The following is a 16,397-nucleotide window of genomic DNA, read 5'->3' as shown; positions in this document are numbered from 1 at the left end:
CCCTGTTTAGTCAAGTCTGATGTTTTCTCCCTCTGGAAAAATGCTGTTCTTCAAAAAAAAAAAGTTAAAGTAAATCTATTAGTGAAACTACTCAACGCTCGACTGTGTCTGCACTCTTGAGGCTTGACACGTAGGTCAATGTTAATTTGACACTCAACTTGGACTCCCAAAGAGAATGAATTAATACAGCGAGATGTTCTGTAAGAAGGAGCTCATTCCAAGAGCTGTCAGACTCAAACACTTTTTTCTATATGTTTGTTATTTATGAGTAATTTCTTATTAACCTCGTATAAATGGATGCTTGCCTTCAAGGACTTGATTTAAAACTGCTGTGAACTCACTTGACACCAATCATTTAGATACATTATATATGTGAGAAATGGTTGCAGCAAGCAACGTTAGACGGCACACACACCGGTCCTTAAATAGCGATTCCTTTTCAAAAAACAGCTCCGTCACAGCAACATTTAACGTTAAAGTTACATATTATGCATTTGGAAAGGAATGGAGAGAAAAGATGGACAGATACAACAATCACTGGCTTTTCATGTCAATAACACATGATTTTTACCTCCTTGCTGCACATTAGCAGCCACTGGGTGATAAAGGTTATCAGTATTGCTCGTCTTTCATCCTCCACCACATTAATTCTTATTTTTGGGGGGTTTTCTAAAGAAACTTTGACACTCAGCTAGACAACGAGGTCATGCACATGAGGTAAAACTACTACTACTAAAACTACTAGACAATAGCTAATTAAAATGAACACTCAACACCAACTGGATGGGGGGGCTACATGTGGTTAAGTGTGGATTACTTGCAGTGGATCGTTCTCAGTGTTAATCTGTGAAAATGATCGACACTTCTAGACATGTGACTGGTGTAGATTGACTTAAGACTTGGCTTGAAACTCGTCTGTAGATTGACCTTGAGACTTGTGTACTTGACTTAAGGCTCATGAGATTTGGAAAGATTATACTCCAAACTTGTACAGATGGATTTGAGAGTCGACTTGATTTGAGACTTCTAAAGATTAACTCGAAACTTCATTTTAAAACTGCGGCGAACAGCACTGCCGACTGTAGGCCAACATATTTAGACATTAACATAGTGTGTGTGTGTGTGTGTGTTGTCGCCTTGGTGGAGTCCAACCAGAAGTGATGGTGTCGGCCCAGGCGCAGACCCTGAGTGATTTGCTGTCGTGGAATAGGGATTAAGTCTCCATCTGTGTTAATGGAGATTAATGTGGTGGTTTGCGAGCCACTTAGTTTGGTGACTCGACGCGGCCTCAGTGATAAACACTTTGTTGGGAGTGTATAGAGCCCACAGAATACTCACTGCAGCACTGTGTTAGGACTTCTTACGCCGATGATGAACGAGAACGACCTCGGATTTGAATGGAGAGTGGTTACTTAGCTGTCTGGCACTGATTGATGCACCTTATAAATAATTTAACTGGAAACTTGCAAGAACTCTGTGATTACTGATGATGGAAGGTCAGTAGAGCCGCCGCAGATTGTCAGTTGGGATTAGTTCTTACATGACGTGCATTAACCAGCTAAAATAAACCATACATGTTGGCCTTTTCGATTTGTCGGGCTTGTATTACTGGAATACAAACATCTGTTGTTATTCTTGTAGAGCACTTAGCCACATTCATTTCTCAAAGAGCAAAGAAATCAAACGTACTGCTCATCTGAGAGCTTCTTCCCTCCGGGATATGTGAACTTAAACATAATTAGACATGGTGGCTTTTATTTTAGCATCTTATACGTATGTGTGTGTGTGTTTGTGTGCATGGGTGAGTTCATTGCACGCAGCTATAGACTGTTAAGGAGTCTAGTGCTCGAGTTGGACAAAGAGCCCAGTGTGCCACGCACAGTTCCCAGTCTCCCCCCACCTAATCAACCATGAGCCCGGGAGACAAAGCCATTTGACGGTGAAGAACAAGGAGCAATGCTAGCCTGTCTGATTGGCAGAGTCGGGATTGAAATCGGTATTGAAATCATTGACAATGAACTGCCTCACTGCCGCTTGGCCCACACAAATGCCTTTTAGCCCAGCTCCGAGAGAGTTTAGAAGTGAGTTTCTGCTTCTAAAGACTCGGTATATAAGAGAGAGGAAAGGAAGGAAGTTAGACTCATTATCAGTGGACGCTTTTTTCTCTCGGCTACCTTGATTATCTACGGTCTGGAATATATGCTTATGATGTATTTATGAACACACACACACCGTCTTTCATTGTGACATTGTGAATTCAACAAAACACGTGCATGCAAGAGCAGTTTGCAGACCTTTCGTTTCAAAGAGATTTGAAATAAAAAAAACGTGAACAGGGCTGCAAAATCTGGAAACTGGCCAATCTAGATGCTTTATCTCTGCTGTAATGGGACTGATGTGACATTTGAAGTACGTAGCCACACTAATAATAACTCCATTGTTTGGAGATGGGTGTTGTGTGAGAGTTTCGGCAGCCAGCGGTCGGACCCTATGGACTGGGTCGATGTCTGGGTCAGTCACTGAGTACATTTGGCCGGAGCTCAGGCACGGTTTGGAACTTGGCCCGCTACATAATTACAAACATGCATATTTCCGCAGCATTCCCATAATGAGATTTCGTAATCATACAAAATAATAAGGTATTCATAAGAGAACAGGAATTACAAACACCGAACTGAATGTTTCTTGTCCTTTGGGGAGAGGTTGAAAGATAATTAATTTGAGCGGACTAAAGGGGTGCTAAATGTTCCCAGTGCTCGTAGGATTTAGCATGATATTTAACCTGCTTTGCTCTTGTGTGGGATGAAATATGCACCAAATTGCGGACGAAACATCCGCTCAGACAGTCCCACCAGGTCCAGATGGAGTTCAGACCTTCTTGCTGTGAGGCAACAGCGCTTTACCACCGAGCCACCATGCTGTGTGTGTCTGTGCACATGCACGTTCACAGCCTGACCCTGGTTTTTGTCCAACAGACAGACAGATCAGTGCATTGTAGGCAGCAAAGCTGGATTTACGGTCACTGCAAGGGGTTAACTGGAGTCCCGCTGTAGTTACCTACAGCACGGGTTTTTTGATTTATAGTTCAGCGTCATATTTCTCACATTAACATCACCACCACAACATTAGCTGCATGTATTATACATTATTAGGCCATATCATGCTTTATTTATATTCCCCACAGTTACTGTATTTACATTCTCTCATTTACTTGGGACTCGTGGGATACGGTGGGCAATGGTGGGAAGGTCTGCTTTGTTATTATGACTTAATATAGCGCTATTTCCTGCAGTTGGCACATTTATGTCGTTTCCTTCATTGTGACAAAGAACACCCACAGTAAGCAGAAGGTTTTCTTGAAAATGCTAGAGGCGCGTTACTAAAAAAGAGAAGATAATCAGTCTCAACCTGCGGAGACAACACAGGCAGACCGGCTGACCAGTTCTTGTTGTCTCAAGGTGATATCTCAGTAGCTGCAGTAGCCTAGTTGGATTTTAGGAAGGATACATGTTAAGTAGGACATCACTTATGGGATAACCACAAAGCCAATGCACAACCCTTAACACAGAATAGTGAATGAAGCATAATGCTGGTATTGTACCAAACAGTTGTGTTGAAGAACCAACGGTTTGCCAATGAGCTTTGGGTAGTACCCAAGACTTCACGGGGTATTGGTGCTCTTGTGTATGGAGTGTCTTAGCAAACCTAAAGTTGCTCAACCTTTACACTGAAAGGAACCAGTTTAGGTGGTTGAGACATCTGTTTGGGATGTCTCCTCCCTGTAGAGTCTAGTTTCTAGGCAGGTCCAACTTGGAGGAGACCCCAGGCCAAACCCAGAATATGCTGAAGAGATTATGGCCTGCCATTAGATTCCTCTGTACATAAAATAAAAAACTGACAGGAGCAGGTGATGGTGTTAGTAAGTCATTTTAGAGATGGATGCAGGATCCCCCAGAAAGTTTGAGGTACGGACCTCAACTTGCAAAATCTGCTGCCACTACAAACCAGACCAGGTTAAGTGGTGGAAGATTTATAGAAAATCAATGGACATCATCATCTCTACTCTACCCCACAATTTGTTGTAGTGAGCAATCTGGTGATTTGTTACATTCCAGGAGAAGACACTCATTTGCTCGGTTGTCTGGGAAATAAAAGTCCTCATTATGCAGCTGGGTGCAAACGCAAAGACCTCTTTGACATCTGGATGTGTGTTTTAGTATGTGTGCTGGCAGTTGTGATCCAGTTGAGATATCACTAATGGACACTTTTGCTGACTCCCGTACTCTCACATGGTTAGACGTTGGGCCAGAGGTCATCTCTGTAGCCAAACCACTTTCCGCTTCACCTCTGTGTGAACTCTTGCTCTCATAAGAAATCAACTAGACATTCATAGAGTTGTTGGAGCTGCTCTTGTTTGGTTGTGTATTACAGTATTTAGAGCAAACCATTTTTAGCGTGACAAGACCACATTCTTCCTTCAGGTCAACGTTCTTCTCTGTGTGTGCCATTGGGTTTTTCAAAAGTCTTAATTTAGTGCTTGCATCAACAAACCCACAAACACCTTTGCAGGACTTCCTCTTAAAAGCTATGCGGTCATCACAATAAAATAAGGTAGGAAAATAAGGTAGGGAAGAGGTAGAAAAGAATATTTTTTTAAAGAGAGCTGAGCTACCCAGCGGCAAGGATGGTCTCTATCTTTTAGATGACCGAGCTACTGAGGCACTTCAGATCCATGTTCCATTTCATGCTCTAACTCCCACATTCAATTTTAATTGAAAAAAAAAAAGTCTGCACTATCAAGCTGAGACAGTGAGTTAGAGCAGGGAGGGGAAAAAAAGGTTTAATCCTAAATCTTAACCTTTGAACACTCATTGGTCGACATTTATCAAGAGATTTACGGGAACGAGTACGGAATAATAAGTCGAATTGATTCTCGGGTGTTTGCTCGACAGCTAAATTCAGCACACAAAAAACGTTTCGTAGACCGTAGAAGTCAGTGGCAGCTGTGTGAAAGCTCTCTGGGATGTTTGTGTGTCTCCCAGAGTCACCTCTGATGCATCACTTCCTCAGAGGTCGCGCACAAGCTCCAGCAGGCTTGAAGATAGAGATACGATTCTAGTGAAGGAAGTGCGATTTATATTCTGCGGAGCCTGAAAGGCGGTATTGTGATGTCTAACAAAGAGGCTATTTCAATTCCTTATCTTGATATATAGACTCCACAGATGAAAATTAAAGGGTCTGATATTAATTATTCTGTAATATTAACGGTAATGCAAATTGTTTCCCATGTATAATTGAAGTACGTATGTATTTGAAGTGACACAGCATATGTGAATTGGAGCGGGTTGCCAATGAGGCAAAGAAAACCCCAACAAAATAAATACACACACGTTAAAACCTTTACTTAATGCCAACAGATCTGTGTTTTCTCCCATTTCCTCAAGCTAGAATCTGTATTTGATATTTGACAGCACATTGTCACTTATTCCGCCCACGGCTACTTGTCATCTGTCACAGTTGTGTCATTTATCATGACATTTTATGTTTTTGTTTTTTTTGTTGTTGTCCTTTGCCGTTCACCCTCCGGTCTGTAGAAATAAATATCCCGCAGAAAATGAGCTTTGCGTCACACGCAGTCTGCTGCAAATTGTTAGTTTAGGAAGATGTAAGGCAAAGAGAGAGTGTGCCCTCAAAAAACATCAGGCTGTGATAAAGTCCGTAAAGACGGGGACTGGGAATCGTATCCTCTTGATCGGCGCAGATCACTTACACGGTGAGGATCAGACCAAGGCGGAGGACAGATTAGCTGGATTTGCTGTCTCCCCAGGCGTTTTAGATAAGATTCTCACACAGGCGGTAAGGATCAGATACAAGCCTTCATTTCTCATCTGCGATTTCATCTGCTCAGTCTGAGGAGGAAGCGGGTTTCGATGAGTGATCTGATAACAAACTACAGAGCACCACAGGCCTGTGACTATGATCTGCAGTGTCTGCTTCAGTGTGGTTCTTTGTTGTTTAGACATATTAAAGCAGCTTTGTGTGATTTCAGAGTTTCAGTCTCTGAATTCTCGTCCAATAATTAGAATTTAAGGCCTCGAAATGTCTTTTGACAAGTCTTTCATTGCAAATTTAAGGCCTCGAAATGTCTTTTGACAAGTCTTTCATTGCAGTTATGAAGTTGCACTGACTTGCAGTCCACATTTATAATGTGTTTTGAGGAAAAAAACTACAACAACAACTACAAAATGAATCCCACCAAGGACCCAAACTGTGCAACCCATTCTGAATTTGTTGGAGCACACCCAACTAGTGTGTTGCGATCAAGCAGCAAACTCTGTTGCTAAGGAATTTACAAAAACTGCAGTTCCTCAATTGTCCACTAGAGGCTGGCTCTAGAAGTGAGTCAGTCTCCATAAGTCCCCATGTTAGACAGCAGAAATAAACATGTTTACAGCCTGGTACAAAAAACAGTTTTGGTCTCTGTAGCTAATTTCCCCGTTCATGACAACTGTACTGAGGGTGAATTTATATACAACTCACCTGTTCACATTATATTAAGGCTTAAAGTTATGCATAAATAAGAGTGTGGCTGCTTTGATTGACAGATTGGTGCCATTACAGGTGGCTTGTTTGAGCAAACAGACTTCATTCAAGTCCGCCTCAGGTCTACTGACGGAGGCGGTGGAGGCACTGCCAAGATTGTGATGGGCAGAGCCTCCACCCTCAGGCTCCTCAGAAACCTGTGGGTGAAGTCACAGAGACTACATCCATATTTTTACACTGTTTAAGTTGTGATGTGGTTTGTGGACTAATGCCACTAGGGTTGCCAAAGGGGAATCATCAAATTCATAATTTTTTCCCCCCATTAACTTCAACTGTACCCCGTGTTTAGTGCAACTCACTGGACTTAGCTCAAGGCGCAACCGTGCCGGGCTTGCAGACTCTCTCGCACTTGTTTGCCGCACGTTGAATGCAAACCCAACTAATTACTTCCACCCAACCTCTCCTCAGCCTCTGCTTCGGCAAACCCCCCTGTCCCCGACACCAAACACAGCAACAATATGAGTTTTCTCTCCTGTGAATGCCAAGTACCCGGAGCTGAATGAAAGCATTTATTGCCCTTTTTTAATTATCAAATAGCAGGATGTCTCCGTGAATGCCATTTCCCCGTAAACAAACCTCTCCCTTCAAGCAAAGCGGAGAGTAATTAAACCAAAGGAAATGTGTAGCACCTGTGCAGGAGATGCTCACTCCCTCACATAAGGTACAAATCTAAAAGCATGTATTAGCTTTGTTTGTTGTTTGCCTCAGGGGATGAAACTTCCCCCTCCGGGAATGGATTAGTTACTCAATAATTATATAGCTAGTAAGCAAACTATCTGTTTTATTAGTGAGGTATCAGCAAATCGTAGTATTTCACCTCTGGGCTGTCTAGTTTTTGGCTGTTTTCCAAGCCGAACTGTTGACTCAAAATGGACCTCTTCACCGACACCCACACACTCGGTGTTCCAGCTCTCCCACACACTGTCCCCCCTCTCTGCCTCCTTTCACTGCTGATTGGCAGCACAGACCAGCCTCATGTTTAGGCTAAACTCAATCTTTGGCCACCTTTGGTAATCCTTTCCCAGGCTGAAAAGTTGACCAAATGTACCCACACATGAGCAGTGTGTGCTGTTCTGTGCTGTATATATATATAAATATATATTTCCTGGCAGCCTTACAAAACTTACTTACTGTTTTCAGAATGATACTCAGTCATACTTGTCAATGCAGACCGTATTATATATGGTTCAGTTGATTTCAGTGTCTTGAGCTAAATCAAAACGTGCTCATGGTGACAGTTCTAAGATGTTGATGATTTTAAGCATATTTACCTTCTTAGTTTAGCATCTTACATTTGCTAATTAGCAGTAAACACAGTACAAGTACAGCTGGATTTAATGTGGAAGTCATCAGTCTTGCAAATATTTGGACATAAACCACAGTATTGTTAGTTAGGGGCTTAAAGGCCAGGTTTAGACCAAATTCAGCATTCAGAAAACAGATTATTTTCATTTATTTGAACAGGGGGTACTGCATTTTGGCTGCAGAGGTACGGGCCACAGGTGGTGGCAAGAATAATCCAGTGATATGTGAAACCTGATTTCATGCTGTGGCTGCAGACCGGTCAAACTCAACATTCAGCTTGAAATATTGCCAAAACTGAGGCTACCCAGGTGAAGATCATGGACTAAACTCTGATACTCTACCTGTTGTGTTCCGGCTTTGTGTATTTTATGCACCAGCTTCTACGTCTGTCTATGCTGCAAAACAACAACAAGTTATCTTTGGTTTGTGCGCGATGGTTTAAGAGAGCAGTGAGAGAGCAGTAGTTCAGCAGCGTAGACAATGAATGAGACTGAGGGAGAGCAGATACAGAGAAAGCCAGTGAATCAGTGAAATATGAAGATATTTTCTAATTGTTTCATAGCAGCACAAAAATAAAGACGCCCTCAGCAGCCCACACACTGCCACAAAACCGCCTGACACCTGAACACAGCCTTACAGAGATGATTACAGCTCATCCTGAGGGACATTTCAGTAAGAATCACAAATGTCAACATCGCAGTGGCACTGGGTGAAAAGTCAGCAGCATTCATCCTCTATACAGCATGAATGTCTGTACAAATGCATTGGAACCCTTCCAATAGTTGTTTAGATGAGTCTGGACCTGAGTGATGAACCAACCGTCCGACCAGCAAACTGACATTTCCATCCCTGGAGTCACTCTGCTTGCAGATCAGGCTCATTTTCTGCTTCATTTAACACAGTTGGTGCTCGTGGAAAGCCACACATGCAGGAGAGTACATCTTATTGTGCGCACACACACACACAAACTCAGTATCCTCTAAAGCTGTTCATTTCATGCTATATGTTTTACCAAACTGGTACTCTGACTTTCGTCCTCGGCGCCGTTGACCCACTCTCAACCCCCTTCCTGTCCTTTTTGTGTCCTCCAGGTGACTGGCACCATGGGCAGCATGAGAAGCGGCCTGCACCAGCACCTCGCAAGGTTGGACGAGATCTTTGCCACGCGGGGCGACTACGTGCAGACCCTGCAGTTCATGCAGCAGATGGCCGACAACGTGATCAAACAGCTGATTGGTTTGCCCGACTGGGCGGAGGCTAAAATGGACCTGGCATCCATCGCTGATCAAACGGCAAACGTCGAGTACTACAGGTGAGGGACAGAAAGATCCACACCGTGCCCAGCACAGTGCTGGTGACGCTACAGATGTGCAAGTTTCTCATGGAAGCAGAGCTGAGAAGACAAAATTTAGGAAAATGTTGAATGTTGTTTACCATTGCCATGAATATTTCCAAGCGTCCAGCCCACACACGCATCTCTAAATGCAAATCAGAAGAGAGCTGTTTTATAATTCCCATGACGGTGCCTGTTTATTTGGGAGAAAACGTCTAAAGCACGAGATAAGATGAATCTTTTGTGGTCATATATAAACACGACAGAGACGCAGGACACACTTAAATCGAGTTCATAATATCACGTGTCTTTCGTGGCTACAACCCGCTGAGCGGTTTGTCAGCCGAACATGCAGTCCAATAGATAATTCATGTGTAGGTAGTTACATTTTTTGCACATTATGACCTAAATATATCACATGATATTTAGTGGATGGGATGAAGCAATGTGGCTGCATGCATGTGGACGCGGGTTTAAAAATAGAAGACGCATATGAAATCATTAGCAACCATTACGTCAACGCAGGCACTGCCTATGATGGAAGACAGCAGGCTAACGTTACGTTTACATCTTTCATCGTCAGGCCTCGTCTCATTACCGTTAAGCTCGTTAAGGCCCGTTAAGGTTATTTTTGTGTGTGTGTGTGTGTGTGTGTGTGTGTGTGTGTGTGTGTGTGTGCAGTGGCAGACAGGCTGGTGTGTTTGTATTGATCTGTAACTGACTCCTCTGCTCTGCCAATAACTCAATACCCCACATTGCTGTGCGCTAATAGAGCAGGCAGGCCGAGAGCAGACAGCCAGACATCGTGAGCCGTTAATGGACTCATTATCACTTGTCACCCCACAACAAATAGTTTGTGTACAGCTTCTGTGTGTGTGTGTGTGTGTCTGTTTACACATTTTGATTCTCATTTATCGAATTCTAAGTGTTGCTGTGTTAGAAGTTGGCCGTCTGTCTTCAGTCTCCTCATCCTGGATTATTTTGTTTACTCTTCGAGCTCGCTCACATTTGTTTATCACGTTACGGGCGCTGATATGAACCAACATTCACTCCAGGGAATATCCCACATTCCTTTCAATAGGAAGACAATAGACTCTTTTATTCCGATTCATTCTTTAGTTTATTTGATTTTCTCTCCGTACATGCATATGTTTTGAATATATTTTTGACCTGCAATGCTAAAGTACACCTTTGATCCTTTAACACATTTTTCAATACATTTGATATGTCTTACGGTTCCTAAATGTAGATTTGATACCAAATATTACAGAGTATTTGCTCAGGCACATATTAATTAGTTTGTTTTCAGACCATATAATCATCTATCATTTATCTTTGTTCATAATTTTATCTGGTTTTACATTTTACTCTATTATTTTGTTACTGTCTCTTGTGTGTTTTTGTCATTTTGTGAAGAAAAGTGCTTTGCAAAGTTGTGATTTATACTCTCAATCCAATTAAATGTGTCACATAGAGTGAGAAATGACATCTGGAGGCAGATTAGAAACACTCAACAAGATTAAGTATCTGTTTGATTGATAATACCCAGAGATTATTGATTGGGCAGATGCAAGCTGCACATAAACAATCCTATTTAAAAGCCAGGACTTTGGTCTTTAGTATATTTTTCTCCTTAATATTCACCATGGATGGTATAAAACATTGATGGATTACCTGTGACGGCGCTCACAGGTTTCTGAAGAGTCGTTGTGAAGCTCAGAGTGCGGTGGCTTTGGCCGTCACCAACTGTGATGTCCTAAAAATGTCTAAAGCTTTCCATCAAATTGGCCACACTCTTAATTCTGCATAACTTTACGCCTTAATATAATCTGAACAGGTGAGTTCTATAAAAAATCTGACTCAGTACAGTTGTCATCAATGGGGAAATTAGCTACAGAGACCAAAACTGTTTTCGTACCAGGCTGTAAACATGTTTATTTCTGCTGTGAAGTTGGACATTTGAACATAGAGCCTTATGGAGACACTTCTGGAGCCAGCCTCAAGTGGACGTTTGAGGAACTGCAGGCTTCACTTCACAGCCATGGAGGTTGCCTTTTGGTATCACCACTAAACAAGAGAAATTCATTTGGTCAAACTGGTCCTTCGTCTCAATAAAGGGATGCTGTGATTAAATGACATCCCTACTTTGTGATTTATGCTACTCAGACAGGTGAAATTTAACATAAAAGATTTTAAAAAGATTTGTTATGGGTGGAAAATTGCCAAAACAGTAAAAAAGTAAAGGTCAAGGCACTTTTTCATGGAATGACAACACTGTAGGAACACCAGAACAGAGGAGGAGAGTCAAACAGCAGAGGCATAGCTGACTGCATGACATTAAATGGCGTTAAAAAAACAGTATAATTGAAATTATTAAAAGCAAACAAACAAAGATTTCATTTTTGGACCCCCCTCCCATTAAAAGCAGCCAGAGGGAGATTTGAATAAATTGTCATTACAATTATCAGCCTTTAAAACTGGAACTCCCACATTTGGAACAGCTTTCTGCTATCTGACACAATTTCTTGAGGACATGTACTTACTCTATTATAAATAAACGTAACCCCACCATCCCTTGTATGTGTCTCTGCGCTGTGTTCAGTTTGACTCTAATTGGATTAAGATAACACGGGCAAACACGGTGACACTGTCACCCGAGAGCCTCCATGTGTTGATGTCCCCAGCCTCTTCTTCGACTGTACCCTGCCGAGAGGAGGGGAAGAAATAGTAAGGGAGGTGATGGTGGTGGTGGTGGTGTTTGAGAGAGAGAAAAGGGGGCTGAAAAAGAAAGAGACAGAGGTGAGAGAGATTAAAGAGAGCGACAATGAGGAGGAGGAAAAAAGAAAGAGCACGGAGATGTGCAAAGGATGCCGTGGAGTGATGGAGACACGGATGGATGGGAAGTAAACGAAATAATTAAAAAGACTGATCACGAGTGATGGGTGCAGCAGGTATGATGGAAAAAGAGAAGAAGATTTTTGTTACAATACTCCAGGAATTCAAGGTTATGTTAAACAAGTAATCATCAATTAAGAACAAAATATAAATATATATAAAAGGTATATCAAAAATGCCAAATTTACAGTTAAATAAAGTGCTACAAATGCAAAAGTAATTGTCCGTGTTTGTGTCAGATTACAGAAGGGGGTGTAGGAATGATTTCCTGTGTCGCTCTGTGGTGCATTTAACAGAGAGGAGTCTGCTGCTGAAGGAGCGTGGAGGGTGGAGGCTATGAAACATTGTCCAATATGGACTGAAGCCTGGACAGCATCCTCCTCTCTGCCACGGTCGTCAGAGTAAAAAAAAAGAAAGAGATCGATAGATACAACGCGACAAGGTTCGACCATATGGATCTGAGTCCATTCAGAATTAACCATCTGGACAGGCTCTCCGTGTCCGGTCACAGATTGACCACTGCTCACGGATAACAGATGGATACACAGAGGAGGCCAAAACTGGACAGGAGTGTCTCCACCTCAGCTATTGCATGCGTCTGTTGAGGGGAAAATAAGTGGGACACCCCTACTTTAAAGGTCCAGTGTGTCAGATTTACAGAATATGACAAAAGTGGAATATAATACGTTTTCTTTCAGGTATAATCACCTGGAAATAAGAAGCGTTATGACTTCATTTCCTTTTATATTTACAGACATTGCAGGTCCTCTTCCACAGACTTCCTCAAACTTTATTTATAAAGCACATTTAAAAACAACTTGACCAAAGTGCTGTGCAGATTAATAATAGACGATATAAAACATATAATGCCATAATTACAAAAGGTTAAGATAAATGCTAAGATACTTAAGTTTGGTTAAAAGCCAGGGACGATTTAAAAACCTCAAATGATCCGGCAGGTCGGATGTGCCAGGGCAAGTTATTCCAGGGGCCGCCGCCACAAAGGCTTGGTCACCTTTGGTTTTTAGTTTTATTTTAGGGGCGACCAGTAGTAGCTGACTGGAGGATCTCAGTGTTCTGGCGGGGGTGTGGATACGAAGAATCTCAGGTCAAATAGTGGAGGGGGGCTAAGCCATTAGACAAACCAAACACTAGCTCAGCCTAGAAGAGGGTGAGGCAAAGGGGATGCAATCAGCAACTACACCACTAAGTGCCACAAGTTAAAATGCTTGAATTCCTTAAAATTCTGTTTTTTTCCTGCACAGATTTGATACCATTGTACCCAGTACAGTAATTTACATATTTACCATTAAGTATTGTTGAAACAACGGTTCTGTGATTTCAGTGTTAGTAGGAAATGCTCCAGTCCTTTACGTTTTAAGTTTTGTGTATGCAGTTGAAAAGACAACAAGCTTCAGCATGTTGAGAAATCCCTGACTGGACAGACCTGCTGTGCTTTGTTACTGTTGCTATGCTATGATTACATAAATGCTGTTTATAGGTGCAGCTAAGCGATCAATTAACTGGAGTACAGTTGAATGAGGGCAAACATTACACTAATAAAAAAAGACCCAGGGTACATGCAACTGGAAATTCCCTTCCCGCACAAAACAACACTTCTCACTTTGCCAAAACAGGCGTCCACCAGCGGCGGTTTAATTTTCTGCCTCCTGTCTGTCTCTGCAGGTGGCTCACCTACCTGCTGCTCCTCATCGTGGACCTGATCATCTGCCTGCTGGCATGTCTGGGGCTGGCCAAGCAGTCTCGCTGGCTGCTCACCACGTGAGTCAACTAAGAAATGTTATTTTTTTTGTTTTGTTTTAAATGAAAAAGAGGCAATCTGTTCCATTTAATGCTTTTTAATGTGTGATTTTGCATATCACACACACAACATGAAGGAAGAGGCAGGGGCTGGATGCATGAGAGAAGGGGCGGATTTGGGAGATTACATGACTAAGTAAATCAAAGCTAACATGGAAACATTCCTCTTTGTTTTTGTCACATTAGTGCCACCACAGCAGCAGCTGCTACAGTCCAGATGTTGGAACTGAAGGTGCACATTGTGTTTCTCACAAATCAAACATTAGATTATTCCCTGTAAAGTTCTTGTGGCTAAAAGCAGACCAAACTTAATTTAATCTTGCAGTTAATGTCAGGTGGATTTACTTTACCTCATGTAAGAAGACCAACTGCTTGTTTCTACCACCACCGCTGCTGCAAGTTACAACTCAAGTTAATCCACATTTTGTTATCCTGGTGAAGATGAGAGCAACGTGACCCATGCTGTGCTTTACATGAATCTTTTATACCAAACAGGAACAACTGGTAGGATCTGCCAAAGCAGAGCTGGAGGCTGGAGTTGCCACGCTTCCAAACGAACGAGGCATCTTAAGTATTAGATCACGTCCTTGTACAAACACAGCCCTGATAGTCCCGTCGTACCTTTTAGTATTGCCAGCAGTGGGTTGAACTCGCCTCCGAGCGATGCCGTCTCAATAGCTTTGCTCTACAAAATCGGATCGGAGAGCTCGCGGAGAGAGAGATGAGAGCGAAAGCCATTCGATGTTATCAACAATATAACTTCCTGATGATTGTTATTCCAGTTTAACACTCGACCTGCTTTTAAATGCCTCCAGACACGAGGTGTATTCGATAACAAGGCACAAAAAAAACACACACCGTGTATTCCGGATACACTCTTGCATGTCATTAATTATTCATCTTTGTATTTTTAGGCCTCTTTTCGGATGAATATTTTATCGACTTGACCTTTCATGAGTGACAAGGAAACAAAATAAATAAAGATTGGCTCTTTTTACGAGGAGGCGGAGAGGTGAAAGAAAGTTTTCGTGACAGAATCGTGGCATGAAAAACACTCCCGCACTTCATAAAATATGTTACACTGAAAGATATTACAGGTGGCATAAACACTGTACTGTGCTTTCATTTAATCTCCTTACAGTATCTATAGCTTAAGTGTATCCATCAACGCTGGAATATGATTTTATTTTTTATTTTTCTCCCTGCTGTAAAGGAGCTTTCACTGGGCATGAAATCCACCCGGGCCTCCATTCATCTAGCCGAGCGTTACTCTGTCTCTCTCAATCAGTCAGTTCAGGGTGTGAGCCGCACTAAACTTGCCCTACTAACCACAAACCCACCACCACCACCACCACCCCCACAGCCCTCACTTCATCCTCCCACCCCTCAGCACACACAAGATGAGTCAGTGTCAAGAGCCCTCCCAAGGCATGCTCTCTTCCAGCAGTGTGGAAGTGGTTGGAGGCCTTTGAGAGCAGATTATATACACCGAGGGGTCTACGGGCTTTTGCTGGTGCTTGACTCGGTTTTAGCATGACACCCAGTAACAGATAAAGACAAGAAAATACACCCACGTGTGAAAGAAGGGGAGATATCCGTGCACCTCACTGTCAGCTGTTTTTATTTCCTTTCAGTCTTTGTATGTTGCTGCTGAATTTTTTTCACCTCCGCAAAAAACAAAACACATTTTCCATCCAGGTTCAGCGTGGCAGAAATCTCAGAAACTGACATCCAGCACATAACGCAGCATCTATCGGGTGAATTAACCCTTTAAACGCGACGACGTAAACACAGCATGAGCCTGTTTCCAGGCTCGGTGTTAAGGATTATAAGAATAAATAAAATATAAGAGAGAGGAAACTCCCCCTGCAGGACAGGAATGATTAGAGCTGTCACGAGCGAGGGGAATTGGAATTGTCGTTTAAACAAACAATGCAAATGAGTGGGATGCGCTGAAATTATAATGAAAGAAAACACAGCACTGAAGGAGAGTGAAGGAATATATTTACTGCCCTGGAGCAAGTTGTAATCAAAGCTCTGTGTGTAAAACCAGAGCTGTTCAGGTAAGCTCAAATGTCCAAAAGTACCAAGTGAATAACACTCTATAATGACTGCTTAGTTCAGCAACTAGTTTTCCACCTGTGTAGTTTGCTGAGCTCGCTGATCAATTATCCACTTCCCTCAGTAAAAGTATTGTAATTTATGCAGGAAGGTGCTTTTAGTTTGAAAGCAGATAAATAAAGCTAATTAACATAAAAATCAAGAGACTTCTAGGGTGTTTTTAATCAACATAATGAGGAAATGCTTTTAATGAACGCATCTGCCAACAACAACCTGACAACAAATGTAATTAGTCTTTCTACATAACGTGCCGTGATTAACATATGTCATACATAACGTAATGGTTGTGCTGTTGCAGTCTAGCTTGAATATTGAAAAG

The 16,397-nt window shown here is 42.2% G+C and overlaps 1 protein-coding gene across 2 annotated transcripts in view; it reads left to right on the top strand.

The window, feature by feature from the left end:
* ttyh2 (tweety family member 2) overlaps positions 1–16,397 on the top strand; it is a 62,929-nt gene that overhangs the window by 27,729 nt on the left and 18,803 nt on the right. For both annotated transcript variants that reach the window (XM_019270185.2, XM_019270187.2), the window contains exons 4-5: positions 9,000–9,220; positions 13,823–13,918. In XM_019270185.2, the coding sequence (XP_019125730.1) occupies positions 9,000–9,220; positions 13,823–13,918 (317 nt within the window). The remainder of the gene's footprint in view (positions 1–8,999; positions 9,221–13,822; positions 13,919–16,397) is intronic.

Source organism: Larimichthys crocea, chromosome XVI (genome assembly GCF_000972845.2).
Source record: "Larimichthys crocea isolate SSNF chromosome XVI, L_crocea_2.0, whole genome shotgun sequence".
NCBI lineage: Eukaryota > Metazoa > Chordata > Actinopteri > Sciaenidae > Larimichthys > Larimichthys crocea.
The sequence above is the reverse complement of the archived record's forward strand: the minus strand, read 5'-3'. Positions and strand labels throughout refer to the sequence as shown.